General features: G+C 43.3%; 2 protein-coding genes across 2 annotated transcripts; both read right to left on the minus strand.

Annotated features, from left to right (window-relative positions):
* Positions 1 to 1,252: 1,252 nt before the first annotated feature.
* LOC140875908 (protein LURP-one-related 8-like) lies at positions 1,253 to 2,432 on the minus strand. The gene is made up of 2 exons (XM_073279741.1): positions 2,076 to 2,432; positions 1,253 to 1,836 (listed from the first exon to the last, which is right to left on the minus strand). Exons 1-2 carry the CDS (start codon positions 2,370 to 2,372, stop codon positions 1,450 to 1,452), a joined length of 684 nt encoding a protein of 227 aa, XP_073135842.1. The 5' UTR covers positions 2,373 to 2,432; the 3' UTR covers positions 1,253 to 1,449.
* Positions 2,433 to 13,116: 10,684 nt separating this feature from the next.
* On the minus strand, positions 13,117 to 14,717 carry LOC140871689 (uncharacterized). The gene is made up of 2 exons (XM_073274333.1): positions 13,726 to 14,717; positions 13,117 to 13,615 (listed from the first exon to the last, which is right to left on the minus strand). Exons 1-2 carry the CDS (start codon positions 14,715 to 14,717, stop codon positions 13,117 to 13,119), a joined length of 1,491 nt encoding a protein of 496 aa, XP_073130434.1.
* Between the last annotated feature and the right edge of the window lie 570 nt (positions 14,718 to 15,287).

Consider the following 15,287-nt stretch of genomic DNA (forward strand, 5'->3'; position numbering starts at 1 on the left):
TCAAATCTACACAAATAAAGAAAGATAAATATTAGATATGATATGTTAAATATTCTAATCAGCTTATCAATATCGCAAATAGGAAATAAATCACATAGATAAAGATTACTTCATGTCCAAAAAAGGCAAAAGATATTAAATAAAATCTTTTTTTCAAAATAGGATAATTTTAAGGAATAAAATATTCCTTTCAATTATTATTATAGAGATATGACATTTTTATGTCTGTTGTTGAACATTTCATCCACACACCGCAATGTGTTCGCATAAACATTTTAATGCATTTCACGACAAAAACATCTTGTGATGTCCACAATATGCGCTCAGAATATGAAAATCAAATCATTATATTTTAATAACTTTAAAGTCATAAATAGCATATATTCTTGTCGCGGTCCCGTAATTGAGTTTGGAACCAATACATAAACTAAAATGACAACATTAATGCTTGGGCCGGGCCGTAGAAGAATTTCTGATTGATTTAAGTGGGTCGTAGAAACTGAACAGTATTTGCACAATAAAATTGCCATTTACATTTAATTGCCCAAAAAACTATGAAACATAAAATGCAAATAACCACCTTGTCCCAAGGCGTCTTCAAGTTGGTAGAATAGGTAAACATTTGATTAATGATCAACTGTTTGATCGATTCCTCCTACTCTCTTGGACTATCATGTTGCACATGATTTGTTCAATGCGGTTTATTTGACTAATTTAGTTTTTCAAAGGTTTACCAAATGATACCAAAAAGTAGTGACAGTAGTCCGCACAGAATTAAAAAACAAATGGCAACCTTTGTAAAAATATGAGTTGGAAAAAACAATTAGTGAAACATTTGATCGGGAAAAGTCGGGATTTCGGGAATTTTTGACACCCCTAGATATAATTGTGACACCCCAAAGAGTTATTTAGCGGAATAAATTTTCATAAAATATATATTGACGACATTAAGTTATTATTATTATTATTATTATTATTATTATTATTATTATTATAGAGATATGACATTTTTTATGTCTGTTGTTGGACATTTCATCCACACACCGCAATGTGTTCGCATAAACATTTTAATGCATTTCACGACAAAAACATCTTGTGATGTCCACAATATGCGCTCAGAATATGGAAATCAAATTATTATATTTTGATAATTTTAAAGTCATAAATAGCATATATTCTTGTCGCGGTCAAGTAATTGAGTTTGAAACCAATCCATAAAATAAAATGACAACATTACTTGGGCCGGGCCGTAGAAGAATTTTTGATTGATTTAAGTGGGCCGTAGAAACTGAACAGTATTTGCACAATACAATTGCTCATACTCTCTTGGACTATCATGTTGCACATGATTTGTCCAGTGCGGTACTTAGTTTGCAATTATTGCATTAGTCCGTAAGTTTACATAATGGTACCGAAAGGCCGAGATAGTAGGTTCGCACGGAAAAATAATTAGTGAAACATTTGATCAAGAAGTAACACAATTGCCATGGCAAACGCAGGATCAACCACAGCATTCACAACGAGAGCAAATACTTCGAGACCAAAAGATACGCCTCCGGTCGACGACTGTTTCCTCTTGATCTCAGCTACGACCTGTCTCGTCCCGTCCAAAATTTTGCACGAACGGTGCTTGTACGATCCCTCGATCACATACGCGCATCCCTTAGCAGAAGCCTTCCCATTGTTATAATAAACATACGCAATAGCACTTTGCTTTGTTTTCAAAATATTTACGTTTTTCTTCACACAAAAGATTGGTTTTCTTGAAGATGAATCGCAATATTTGCCCACTTCTCCTTTGTACACCAGCCAATTGTCATCTATTAGCCTCAACTTCTGCTAGTTTCAAAAAAGAAATAAAACAAAACGTAAGGCATGATGATATATATGTTTTTTTCCCCACCTAATAAATGAGGGAAAAAAAAGTCAAATTTGACGACCAAATTTGATTTTTAAATTGAAAAACACATTCATCAAATTTTCTCACCTTAATTTCTAAGAAAATAAGAAGGCATGAGATTTAATTATGGAAGCAAAGAAGGCAAAGATTATAATAATTAAAATATATATGATACCTTTCGACGGCAAATGGTGAAAATGGGATTCCCTGATCCATCCATGAGAAGGATCTGATTAGGGTTATCGGAGTAATTGTCAACTCTGTACACTAAACTCCCATCTGATCCAATTACAGTGAAGCCATTGCAGCCATAAACAAGTGATTTGCTCCACACAGTAAGTGAAGTACTACTGCAGCAGCAGCATCGTAGATCATTATTATCATCATCCCTGTAATTGTTTATCTCTATTACCGATTCTTGATCTGGATCCTGGTGGACTGTTCTTGATGAAGATTTCAAGAAAAGGAGCATTATATATGTTTCTCTAATATATAATTTCTTCGAGGACTATTTTGTTCGTTTTAGGAGATGTGTTTGCTGAGTATTTTGATGTGTGGAGGGAGACATATATAGTTATAAGCGGATGAATTTTATAATTTGACGTATTTGTTTGTGTCATCATTCTTGTGCACTTTTCTTTTTTACTGTGGACGGCCGACAGTAGTACTATATCCAGAAACATGTGGTTACAAGAACAAGAACGGTTTTGTCTATGCTATCTCATTCGGGTAGTACTATATCCGAATGGGGATCCAACGATCCATGTTTTTTTGAACTTGATATGATCTCATTTAAAATGAGATCAAATCAAATCCAAAAAAATATGGGTTATTGGAGCCCATGTGCTATGATAGACAAAGCCAAAAAGAACATGCCAATTTATATTGTTTTATAATTTTTTTTTTAATTACAACCGATCTGATTTTTGCTTCAACGGTGAGATCGAACTCGTGTATAACTTGTATTGAAAAAGTTTATGTTACTAACTTACTATAGTGTAAGGTGTTTGTGTTGATAATTTTGAAATTAATTTATCTATTAAATAAAAAAATTTCGGTGGCTCGATTTTTTTTAAAGTTATATTAATTATTCAAAGATGAATTTGTTGTTTGATTTTGGTTGAGCATGCACACCCTAATTAATATTTCATCTATAATTATATTTCAGCCAACTGGAACGGAATTTTTGAAGCATTCTAGAGTGTGTTTTCGATGGTCTTAAAATTCAACGCTTTTTGTTCTGGTTTATTTTAAATTATTTGATTTATTTGACTATTTGTTCTCTTTTATTAATAGAATGCTATTTTTCAACTCTAGCTTAGAAGGCTAAATTAGTTTTGAATCAATGAGCCAAGGTATTTTAAAAATTCAAATTAGCATATAAATTTCACTTAAATCATTGCGTGAGTACAAAGAAATATTTAAAAGTATGCAATTTGCCTGATTGTTTGGATAATATGGAGTACAACTTTTTTAAATTAAAAACTGGAAGACAAATTTTTTTTAAAATAAAAAAAATCACTCGAAAAATTGCTCAACATGGCTTTTACGCCTTCATTATACTAGTGGATTGTATTACATGCGATGGTTTAGGGGGGAAAAAATAGAGGAGGATATAGTTTTTTTAAAAAATTAGAGATTAATGTTATCATTTTCTAAAACTATTTGAAGATTCAATTTTTGAGATTGAAAATAGTATAGAGAAGTTAGGATAGAAGAAAATGTATAATATGCAATTAATTGGTTGGGTTAAAAGGTTATTTTGGAATTATAAAAAAAAATTCACCAGCACCAATGTAGCAAAAGTTAGCTTTTTTAAGTCTTTAATTTTATTTAATAGTGTGTATATATCACAAAAACTACTATGAGATGATTTTATAAGTCATATGAGATGATTAAGTCAATTTCGTGAGATGTATTTCCTAGTTGAATAATCTATTCATAAAAAAAATATTATTTTATTAATAGTATTATTTTTCATTGTAAATATTGGTCAGATCGATAAATCTCAAGAATATAGATTCGTGAGATTATTTGGCAAAAAAATTAATGCACATGATATATATGTGTGTGTTGTGGATATGATAAATTACAATCGAGAATAATAACCAAAGAAAAGATCACAAGATGACTTGGAATATTTTTAAAACGGGGGAATTAGGATTTTAGTCATAAGTTGGTCAATTTTGGATTTAGTTTTTTGGTTATCAAAGTTGGGTTTTTTTTTCTTCTTTTTTTCTTTTTTTTTTTTCTCTTCGTCGAAAGTCACTAAAAAAAATCAAATATTGTTTATTTAATGTTGATTCTTTGTTACGTTGCTCATATAATGCAAATAAAATTTATGTGATATACATTAAAATTTATCTAATAAATAAATAATAAATAAAACAAAACGTCGTTGAGAAGAAAAAAATTTCATTTTACTTGGCCAGATTTTAATATATGTAATATACAATTGATTATTCTCACATGAGCCACTTCCAGAAGAATCATTGCAAAATAAACAATAGTCGTTAGATTTAATGAATTTAGACAAAAAAAATGACAAAAAAAATGTTATGAATCAATAATTCGAAACTGAACTACTTACAGGAAATTTACATAACCAAAATCTCATATATATTTTTTCCGTTTTAAAAATGTAAATAAAAACCAAAATCTCATATATATTTTTTCCGTTCTAAAAATGTAAATAAAATTTATGACATTTCATTGCTCGAGAACCTCGCGTCGTTGGACTCGTACAATGTGCGGCGCCGATGGTATTTGGAAACTTCTACGTCTTATGCTTTAATTTAATGTCCTAATTAGCGTTATAAACTAGACATTAGAATTAATTAATGCACACACGCAGCTCCATTCTTTGGAAATATATAGATAGTTTAATTAGCTAGACAAGATGACGATTAAAATTACTAATTGATGTGATTATCACAAAATGACTACCCGGGGATGGGTAAATTCCCGAGCGGAAAAGGTAAGTGAAGATACAAAATATACGAATATCTTGTCCGTTTTGAGACGAAGCTCTACCCGCCTTCCTTCTTTTTTTTTTGAGAGTTCTTTCTCCCTTTGCCCCCCAGAATGGGCTTTTATACTCGCCCACCCGGGTCCTCAATGATTACTGGGTATGGCCTTATTGACAACTTTTAGGGTGATAAGATGGTTATCACGTGTGAATTAGACCCCCATAATTTCCGGACAGAGTCCATTCCTTTGGCTCGTGTTTAGTAATGATTGGATTTGTGATTTGACCCTGACATACTTCAAATAAACGTGGCCGTTTCCTGGCCCTAAAAATAGAAAGGCCGGGGCCCCACTGGTGTTCCTTTCCTTTCCTAATTTCCGAATGCTTACTCCGGGAGGTTCTAGCTCCCAGGCCCCTTTCGATCTCCTGTATCGGTCCGGATGCTAAGACCTCCCAGGTTAAGCCTTTCTTGCAGATCCCAGGTTACTGCCCCCCAGTCCCGGGTTCTTTAACATGTCGTAGTTACACCATTTTTCCGGGTCCAATCCATCCGGGGTATCGTCATCCCGGGTATGTGATATCATCACACTTCCTAAATATAGTCGGGCTAGGACCTGCTCCGCTGTCCCGAGAGGCTAATACCATCTTTCCGGGTCCAATCCACCCGGGGTATCATCCCCGGGTATGTGATATCATCACACTTCCTAAAGATAGTCGGGCTAGGACCTGCTCCGCTGCCCCGAGAGGCTAATACCATCTTTCCGGGTCCAAATGTGATATCACTTTCCTTTCCTAATTTCCGAAGGCTTACTCCGGGAGGTTCTAGCTCCCAGGTCCCTTTCGATCTCCTGTATCGGTCCGGATGCTAAGACCTCCCAGGTTAAGCCTTACTTGCAGATCTCAGGTTACTGCCCCCCAGTCTAGGGTTCTTTAACATGTCGTAGTTACACCATTTTTCTGGGTCCAATCCATCCGGGGTATCGTCATCCCGGGTATGTGATATCATCACACTTCCTAAAGATAGTCGGGTTAGGACCTGCTCCGCTGTCCCGAGAGGCTAATACCATCTTTCCAGGTCCAAATGTGATATTATCACACTTCCTAAAGATAGTCGGGCTAGGACCTGCTTCGCTGTCCCGAGAGGCTAATACCATCTTTCTGGGTCCAATCCACCCGGAGTATCGTCATCCCGGGTCCTATCTCCCGGGGTATCTACCCGGGAGTCGCTACCCTTACGTCAGCCCTAGACGCTTCGTAGTGCGTTTGTCAGAGAATTTGTCAGACGTCGCTTCAGCTTCTTGAGCACGCTTTGCGTATCTCTGCCGTTTATTTCAAAATACACGGCTCAGATTATTTTGGCCCCCTTTTAGTATTTAATCCTTCGCGACCCTTCCTTCTTCTTCTCATCGTCTTTCTTCTCAAACTCATTACCCTTTGGATTTCAGCGACTGTGCTTTCAGTTTCGTTGTCCGCTTCCCTGCATCCCTTATTCGTTTTAATTCTGTAAGTTTTATTTCAATGTCTACAGGTACCTCATCTACCTCTGGAGCGAACGCCAAAGGCTCGCCCAGAGACGAGGAGCCAAGCGGTAGCTCGAGCGATGCTCGCTCCGCTTCTGCGCTGCTTTCCCGACCTTCTTCTTTTAAGCCAGCTTCCCGATTCCCGACGAAGCCTTCCGCTGCTTCTTCCTCTCGCCCCAAAGGAAAAGGCAAACAAAAAGTGAAGAACCCAAAACCCCTATCTTCTGTGCCCTCTTCCTTGGGTTGGTACACTTACCTTCCTAGCACCCTCTCCCAAGGGGCCGCGGAGGAACTTCTTGGCTCAGGGGAAATCCCTTTATCCTATTCCTTATTCCGTCCTCTACCTGGGAGTACTCCTGATACTCCTCCTCACGGTTGCTATACATTTTTCCGAGACCAGATTCGGAGTGGCCTTTGATTTCCCATTCCTCCTTTCTACCTAGCTGTTGCCGACTTCTTTCACGTTCTTGTTAATCAATTCCACCCGAACTCCTTCCGAATAATGGCCTCGACCTATATCCTCTTTAAAATGCACAACTTAGCCATCACCCCTCTGATTTTGCACTACTTTTTTTCTTGTCGTTTCAACGAAGGAGCTTTCTCCCTGGCCGCACGGCTGAATGCTCGTTTTCTTTCCGATATCCCCTCATCTTTAAAGGGATGGAAAGAGCGGTATTTTTTTATTCAACCCCCGGTTCCTTTCCCTTTTAGGACCGGGTTCTTATCTAGTCTCCCTCCTCAACCTGAGCTTCCCGAACATTATAAGGTTGAGGAACCTTATACTCGTAGTTTGACCTTAGTCAAGAATAGGACATTTTCCTCCCCTGCCTTATTAACGAACGATAACATCATAGCCTACGGGTTGGGCACCCGGGTGGAAGATCTCCTTGACCAGGTGATCAATGCATACAGCGACCCGGGGGCTCAACCTGGTAATGGCTGTTCTCTGACTTTCTTTACACTACTTTATTATTAATACGTAATGTACTCACATTTGTTCCTTTGGTTCAGAGCCATCAGATATGATCAGGGAAGAGTTCGCCCGACGAGCAGCCGAGAGGAAGGCTGCTAAAGAGAAAACCCAAGCCCTAGCCGAGCGAAGGAAAAAGGCTCGTAGGGAGGAAAAGAGTCCTATTCATCCGCAAAGTCTTTTGCGTTTACCCACCGTGGTAGTCCCTCCGTCTATAGTGCCGATTCTTTCAGCTGTGCTCTCTCCCCCTTCAAGCGCTGCTGTTGCCGGGACTTCTGTGATGGCGTTATGCCCACTTCGACTTGCTTCCCAAGCCCAGCTATCTTTGTCATCGGAGGACTTGGAAGATGAGGTACCGCTTTCCCATCGTAAGAGGAAAATCGGCCAGGTATCCCAGATGATCGACCTGACGGACTTGGAGGACATCCCGCTGTCCAAGGACCCGGCCTCATCTGCTCCTATTTCTTCTATGGCCCTTCAGGCCCCGGGCTGGGACGCTTCTGTCTCTGCGGGTGACCCCATTTCTCATGCCTGGGGTGACCAAGTGGATTCTACCTCCTGGGGCTCTCGATTTCCTCTGTTCTTATCAGGGACAACCTCCTCCAAAGTTGCCCAAATCCAAAGCTTGCTCTCCCCGGAAGACCACTCTTTACTGGCAGCTCGTGGTATCACCTCCAAACTATCGGAGGGTGTTTCTCATGCTTATACGTAAACTCTGCTCTTTAGATACCTGAAAAAAGGTGCTTGTGCACATCTTTATTTAATCCCTTGGTTGCTTTGGATGCAGGGCTTATGCATGCTGGCCAATGCCTTTGATGAGGCGAACGCTAGTCTCGCCCGAGAGAGCGAGAGGTGCAGCTCTTTTGAGGAGCATATCACCCTGCTTCAATCGCAGGCAACCGCCCTAAGAGAGACTCATGAAGCGGAGGTTCGATCCCACCGAGATTCGCTGGAGGGTTTTCGGGCAGATGTGGCGCGGGTGGAGGAAAGATGGCAGCGTAAGCTAGTTGAGATCCAAGATCGCCGCTCTGCCGAGATTCAATATTTGGAGGCTCAAATAGAGCAAATTACCTGGGAGCTTGGTCAAGTTCGGCAGGAAAAAGACCTGGCTTTGAACGCCGTGAGTGGGCTTCAGGCTTCCGCGGAGGTGATGCAGAACCAGTTGGTAATCGCCCGTACGGAGGCGGATATGCATCATTCTTCAGCTATGGATGCTGCCCAGGCCTTGGAGGAGCGCTTTGGCACCGAAGCTGAATGGCGGAATTCTTTCCTTTCCTCCAAGGAGTTCGAGCAGACGGTGATGGATAAGTCCTTCGACTTCTTCACCCAAGGCTTTGACCTCTGTTCTGCTCAGTACGAGGCAGCTGGCCTGATGCGGGAAGGAGTTCCAGATCTTAATTTGGTCATTGCTTCTTTACCCTCCGGTCCTGAAAATGAAGGAGAAGGGCCCCAGGAAAGGGTAGATGCCAGCGAAGAGCAAAAATCTCAAGAGGGGACCGACCCCTCGGGTTCTTAGATTTAGACTATTTCATTGGAGCTTTTAGGCTTGGGCTCCTAACTTTTACACGTATATTTTGTTTGTTAAGGAAAAAACTTTGCTCTTGATTCGCCTCTTTATTCGAATGATTTTTTCTGTATGCTTGGATAAATCCTTTGTTTTGATATACCACGAGGGTGGTCTACTCTCTCGGGCATTTTCGATGCCCGAGCGCCAGGAATCCTGGGCTTTTTTTTTTTTTTTTATACCAGGGTGGTGGATCACCTGGATTCTTTGGTGCCAGGGTGGCAGATCACCTGGACTTACATGGCTCGTGAATTACCACGGGCCTTTGAGTACCAGGGTGGTGGATCACCTGGGTTTACATGGCTCGTGAATTACCACGGGCCTTTGAGTACTAGGGTGGTGGATCACTTGGGTTTACATGGCTCGTGAATTACCACGGGCCTTTGAGTACCAGGATGGTGGATCACCTGGGTTTACATGGCTCGTGAATTACCACGGGCCTTTGAGTACCAGGGTGGTGGATCACCTGGGTTTACATTGCTCGTGAATTACCACGGGCCTTTGAGTACCAGGGTGGTGGATCACCTGGGTTTATATGGCTCGTGAATTACCACGGGCTTTTGAGTATTTTTGCGATTTACAATAGATCAAAACATACGTTTTATTTATACAAACGGCAGAAACATAATTTACAGGCGTATATGTACTTTTAAGGATAATAAGACTTAAGATGCAGAGTATTCCAGGGCCTCTGTAGGACTTTACCCCGGCTGTCCTCCAAATACCAGGCGCTCCTTCCTATCCTCCGAATTACTTTGTAAGGTCCTTCCCACTTTGCTTCTAGCTTCTTTACCCTTCCTTCCGGGTTAACTTTCTTCAGTACCAAATCTCCTATCTGGAATTCCCTGGTTTTGACCTTTTGATTGAACGCCTTGACTATCTTGCTCCGATAGGCTTCCATTCGAATAGCGGCCCGTTCTTTTTTTTCTTCAATCAGGTCTAATTCTTGCGTCCTGTCCATGGTTTCTCCCTCTTGGTGAGCTCTCACCCGGTGGGAGGTTTGTCCTATTTCCACTGGGATCACAGCCTCGAACCCATACACCAAGCTAAAGGGTGTTTCTCCTGTGGCCGTCCTGGGGGTAGTGCGGTAAGACCATAGCACACCGGGAACCTCCTCCACCCAACTTTTACCAGCACCAAAAATTCGGGTTTGTAAAGTTTGGATGATAGTCCTGTTAGTTACTTCCGTTTGTCCGTTGCTTTGGGGGTACGCCACGGAAGTGAATACCTGCTTTACCATCATCTCTGTGCACCAATCTTTTATTTTCTTTCCCTGGAACTGCCTCCCATTGTCCGAGACAAGCTTCTGAGGCAAACCAAACCGGCAGACAATGTTCTTCCAAATAAATCCCAACACCGCCTCTTCAGTGATTCTTGCTAATGGCTCAGCCTCCCCCTCCACCCATTTAGAGAAATAATCCACTGCCACCAATAAGAACTTTTTCTGTCCAGGGCCCACAGGAAATGGTCCCACGATATCCATGCCCCACTGATCAAAAGGGCAGGATGCCCACATCGGTTGTAACTCCGCCGCTGGCTTATGAGAAAAGTTCCCAAACCTTTGGCATCCTTCACACGTCTTGACTACCTGCCGGGCATCCTGCTGCAGGGTGGGCCACCAATATCCCGCCAGTAAGGTACGCCGGACCAAGCTCAAAGCCCCTCCGTGATCTCCGCAACAGCCTTCGTGTATTTCCTGAAGTACATACCTCACTTCTCCTTGGGCTAGGCACCTTAGCAAGGTACCCTGAAAAGATCGCCGGTATAACTTTTCATTAATCAGGGTGAATCGAGCTACCTGCCTCCTGAGCTTCCGGGCATGTGCCTCCTCCCCAGGAAGGATTCCTGTCTGCAAGTACTCTACAAGGGGAGCCATCCAGGATCTTTCCGAGGCCTCTTCTTCCCTTTTTTCAATGGCCATCACCGACCCGGACTGTTGTATCACCTCCCGGCTATCAATACCAGTGAGGGATGATGCCACCCTGGCTAGGGCGTCTGCCACCGCATTATGCTCCCTGGGAATTTGCTCAATGCACCAACTAGAAAATTTTTCTCCCTGCTGTTTGATAAGTCCCACATACTCCTGCAATCTCTTCTCTCTGATGCTAAAAGTTCCCTGAACTTGCTGTACTACCAGTTGAGAATCCGAATATACAATCACATGCCTGGTTCCCGCCTCCCGAGCCAATTTCAAGCCCGAGATTACTGCTTCATACTCCGCTTCATTGTTTGACTTGAAAGATGATAATCTTATCGCCACTTTAGTTTTTTCCTGAGTGGGAGAAATGAGGATCACCCCCACTCCGCTTCCTTCCAAACTGCTGGCCCCATCCACAAAGATTCTCCACACTTCCTCCTGTCCAAATGTGATGACCTCGGTCAAAAAGTCAGACAAAGCTTGTGCCTTAATAGCTGCCCGAGGCCTGTACTCTATATCGTATTCTCTTAATTCTACTGCCCACTTGACCAATCGACCTGAAGCATCTGGTTGAGTCATCACCCGGCCCAAGGGGCTATTGGTCAGGACGGTGACCGAATGCAATAGGAAGTAAGGTCGGAGCTTTCGGGCAGTCAAAATAAGGGCCAGGGCCATCTTTTCCATTTCACTGTATCGGATCTCGGGCCCCTTCAGAGCATGACTTACATAATAAACTGGCTTTTGATCTCCTCCCTCTTCCTTTATTAACACCGTGCTCACAGCAAACTCTGTCGTGGAGATATAAACCCACAATCTCTCCCCTGGTTCGGGCTTAACCAGGATGGGCAGATTTTCCAGATGCTCCTTTAATTCCTGGAAAGCCCGTTCACAATCCTCACTCCATCCAAATCTCTGGGCCTTCCTCAACACCTGAAAGAAGGGATGACTTCGGTGGGCAGACCGAGCGATGAAACGAGACAGGGCAGTGACTCTTCCAGTCAACCGCTGCACTTCCCTAATGGAGGAGGGTGATGGCATCTCCCTCAGGATTTTTACTTTCTCCGGGTTTACCTCTATTCCTCTCTCGGTCACTACGAATCCCAAGAATTTCCCGCTTTTCACTCCGAACACACACTTGGCCGGGTTAAGCTTCACCCCGTACCTTCGCAAGGTACCAAAGGTTTCTTTCAAGTCAGGAATAAAATGGTTCCTGGTCCTGGATTTTACCAGGATATCATCCACATATACCTCGATATTTTGGCCCAATTGATTTTTGAAAACTCTGTCCATCATCCTTTGATAGGTGGCTCCTGCATTCTTTAACCCAAAAGGCATAACCACATAACAAAACGTTCCTCCTAACGTAACAAAACTGACCTTATCCTGATCTTCCCTAGCCAGGGGAATTTGATGGTATCCATGGTAAGCATCCATAAAGCAAAGCAGCTCATAACCAGAGGTAGAATCTACTAACTGGTCAATCCGGGGGAGGGGATAGCAGTCCTTGGGGCAGGCTTTGTTTAAGTCTCGGAAATCTATGCACATCCTCCATTTCCCTGTACTTTTGGGTACCAGCACTACGTTAGATAACCAAGTAGAAAACTGTACCTCTTTAACGTGCCCCGCTTCCAGAAGTTCCCGGAATTGCTCAGCAATGACCTTGTCTTTTTCTGCCCCAAAGTGTCTCTTTTTTTGTCTGACGGGCCGGGATCCTGAGAGGATATTTAGCCTATGTTCTGCCAAATGGGTCGGGACTCCAGTTGGCTCCTTGGGAGACCAGGAAAACACATCCGCGTTCTGGGTCAGGTAGATCTTTAATTGCTCAACCAAAGCAGGCTCCATCCCCCGAGCCACCCGGGTGATCTTCCCTGGCTGTCCAGGCACTACCTCCACCTCCTCATTTTCTTCTTTTACTTCTCCTACCGCGCACACCTCTTCTTGTCTGGAACCATCTCTCCTCTCCGTCCCTCGTGCCCTCTTGTTATCCACCCGGATGGTGTCCGCATAACACCGTCGGGATGAGTGTTGATCTCCCTTTACTTCGCCCACTCGATCCTCCACCGGGAATTTGATCTTTTGGTGGTAAGCGGAAGCGATAGCCCTAAAGGCATTTAAGGCCGGCCTTCCCAGGATAATATTATAGGAAGATGGGGCCTCCACCACGGTGAAGAGGGTCATGACAGTCTTCTTTATATCGCCCGATCCTAACGTAATAGGCAGCCCCACTTCTCCTTTAGGCCGAATGGTATGTCCTGCAAACCCATACAGGGATGTTTTTACAGGGTTAACCTCACATCCCTCAAGTCCATTTGCTCGAATGCATCCTGGAAAATAACATTCACAGAACTCCCCGAATCCACAAACACCCTTCTTATGTCATAGTTAGCCACCTGCGCTCGGATGAGTAAAGCATCGTTGTGGGGTAAACACACTCTCTCCAAATCCTCGGGCCCAAAGGTAATGACGGGGCAGGGATCTGGTCTCCGGGCCTCGATTCCCAGGACCTCTCTTTTGCTCCAAGATTTTCGAGCCCTATTAGAGTCCCCATCAGTGGATCCTCTCGAAATCATGTTGATCACCCTTTTGGAAGGTCCCTCTCGGGGTCCTTTGTCAGGCCCCCGTGACGCTACCTCCCGGGCTTTCGAGGGGTCAGGCCTATTGTCTCGTGAGATATCAAACCGGGGTACCCAGGGGCGTCCCCTCTGCTTTTTCTCCACATGCTTTGTTTCCTCAGGCACAGGCTGTCCTGGTTCCACGACGAACCTCCGACACTCGCTAGTGTTGTGTGTGTTAACTCGGTGTATCGAACAGTATTTTCCCGGTCTTTTCGGAGGCAACGGCTGGACATTCTCCTCACACAAGTGTATTTCCCGATCTCGGGCTACCCTGTGAGGAGCAAAAGCAGCAAGCCTCCCCGGTTGATCCTGCCTTCTTCTTCCTTGACTACCCTGTTTTCTCTCTCCTTTTGCTCTTCCCTCCTGTCCTTCTCCCTCTTTTGTCGCTGGGCCTCCTCCATACTGATATATTTCTCGGCTTGAGCCAAGAGGTCCTCGAAGTACCGGGGGGCCCTCTGGACCAGAAACCGAAAGAATTCTCCTTCTCTGAGCCCTTGCGTGAAAGCAGTGATTTTGGTTTCAGGTGCACATGCAGGCACTTCCAAGGCCACTCTATTGAACTTTTTAATATAAGCTCTTAGAGACTCCTCGTTCAGCTGCTTTATCTCGAAGAGGCTGAGGGTGGTTTTCTTGTATCGCTTGCTGCTGCTGAAGTGTTGCAAAAAGACCTCTCGGAATTCTTTGAAAGTCTTGATGCTTCCTTCCTCCAGATTTTCGAACCATCTCTGGGCGGAGTCCACCAAGGTAGTTAGAAATATCTTGCACTTGATTTGATCCCCATAACAATGCAACATTGCCACATTCTCAAACCGGGTTACATGCTCCTCGGGATCAGCGCTGCCATCATACTCTTTGATTTTGGCGGATTTGAAATAGACTGGCAATGGCTCCCCAATGATTTTCGGAGAGAAGGGACAACCCAAACTTTTGATCCGCGCAGATTCCCGCGGGTCAGTATTCTCCATTTTTTGTATTTTTTGCTTCAACATTTCCAGCTCCCCTGCCATGGTGACATTTGCCGATCCCGCATGTGAATTTCTCTCATCCTCCACGTGTATGCCTTTACTCTTCTCTTTCTCGGGCCTCGGTTCTGGCTCTCCTTCCCCTTCTACTTCTTTTTCTTTATCCTTCCTTTGGCCCTCCTTTTCTTCTTGTTGTATCACCATGATTCTTTGTAGAGCCGCGTCCACCATAGCGTCCACTTGCTCTTGGATTGCGGCCACTGCTCGATGAGAGCTTTCAGGATCATCGATGATGGTCATATCTACGCCTTAGACTCAAGTTTCCCACAGACGGCGCCAATGATGTGATTATCACAAAATGACTACCCGGGGATGGGTAAATTTCTGAGCGAAAAAGGTAAGTGAAGATACAAAATATATGAATATCTTGTCCGTTTTGAGACGAAGCTCTACCCGCCTTCCTTTTTTTTTTTTAGAGTTCTTTCTCCCTTTGCCCCCCAGAATGGGCTTTTATACTCGCCCACCCGGGTCCTCAATGATTATTGGGTATGGCCTTACTGACAACTTTTAGGGTGATAAGATGGTTATCACGTGTGATTTAGACCCCCATAATTTCCGGACAGATCCCATTCCTTTGGCTCGTGTTTAGTAATGATTGGATTTGTGATTTGACCCTGACATACTTCAAATAAACGTGGCCGTTTCCTGGCCCTAAAAATAGAAAGGCCGGAGCCTCACTGGTGTTCCTTTCCTTTCCTAATTTCCGAAGGCTTACTCCGGGAGGTTCTAGCTCCCAGGCCCCTTTCGATCTCCTGTATCGGTCCGGATGCTAAGACCTCCCAGGTTAAGCCTTTCTTGCAGATCTCAGGT

Source organism: Henckelia pumila, chromosome 1, assembly GCF_033568475.1.
Source record: "Henckelia pumila isolate YLH828 chromosome 1, ASM3356847v2, whole genome shotgun sequence".
Taxonomy (NCBI): domain Eukaryota; kingdom Viridiplantae; phylum Streptophyta; class Magnoliopsida; order Lamiales; family Gesneriaceae; genus Henckelia; species Henckelia pumila.

Excerpts from the sequence above, each read along its gene's own strand:
- LOC140875908 (XM_073279741.1), bottom strand. The coding sequence starts at position 2,372 with ATGCTCCTTTTCTTGAAATCTTCATCAAGAACAGTCCACCAGGATCCA. Across the intron at positions 1,837-2,075 it reads TCACCATTTGCCGTCGAAAG|AAGTTGAGGCTAATAGATGA; the intron begins GTATCATATATA and ends TGAAACTAGCAG.
- LOC140871689 (XM_073274333.1), bottom strand. The coding sequence starts at position 14,717 with ATGACCATCATCGATGATCCTGAAAGCTCTCATCGAGCAGTGGCCGCA. Across the intron at positions 13,616-13,725 it reads CTGCTTTTGCTCCTCACAGG|CGAGTGTCGGAGGTTCGTCG; the intron begins GTAGCCCGAGAT and ends ACACAACACTAG.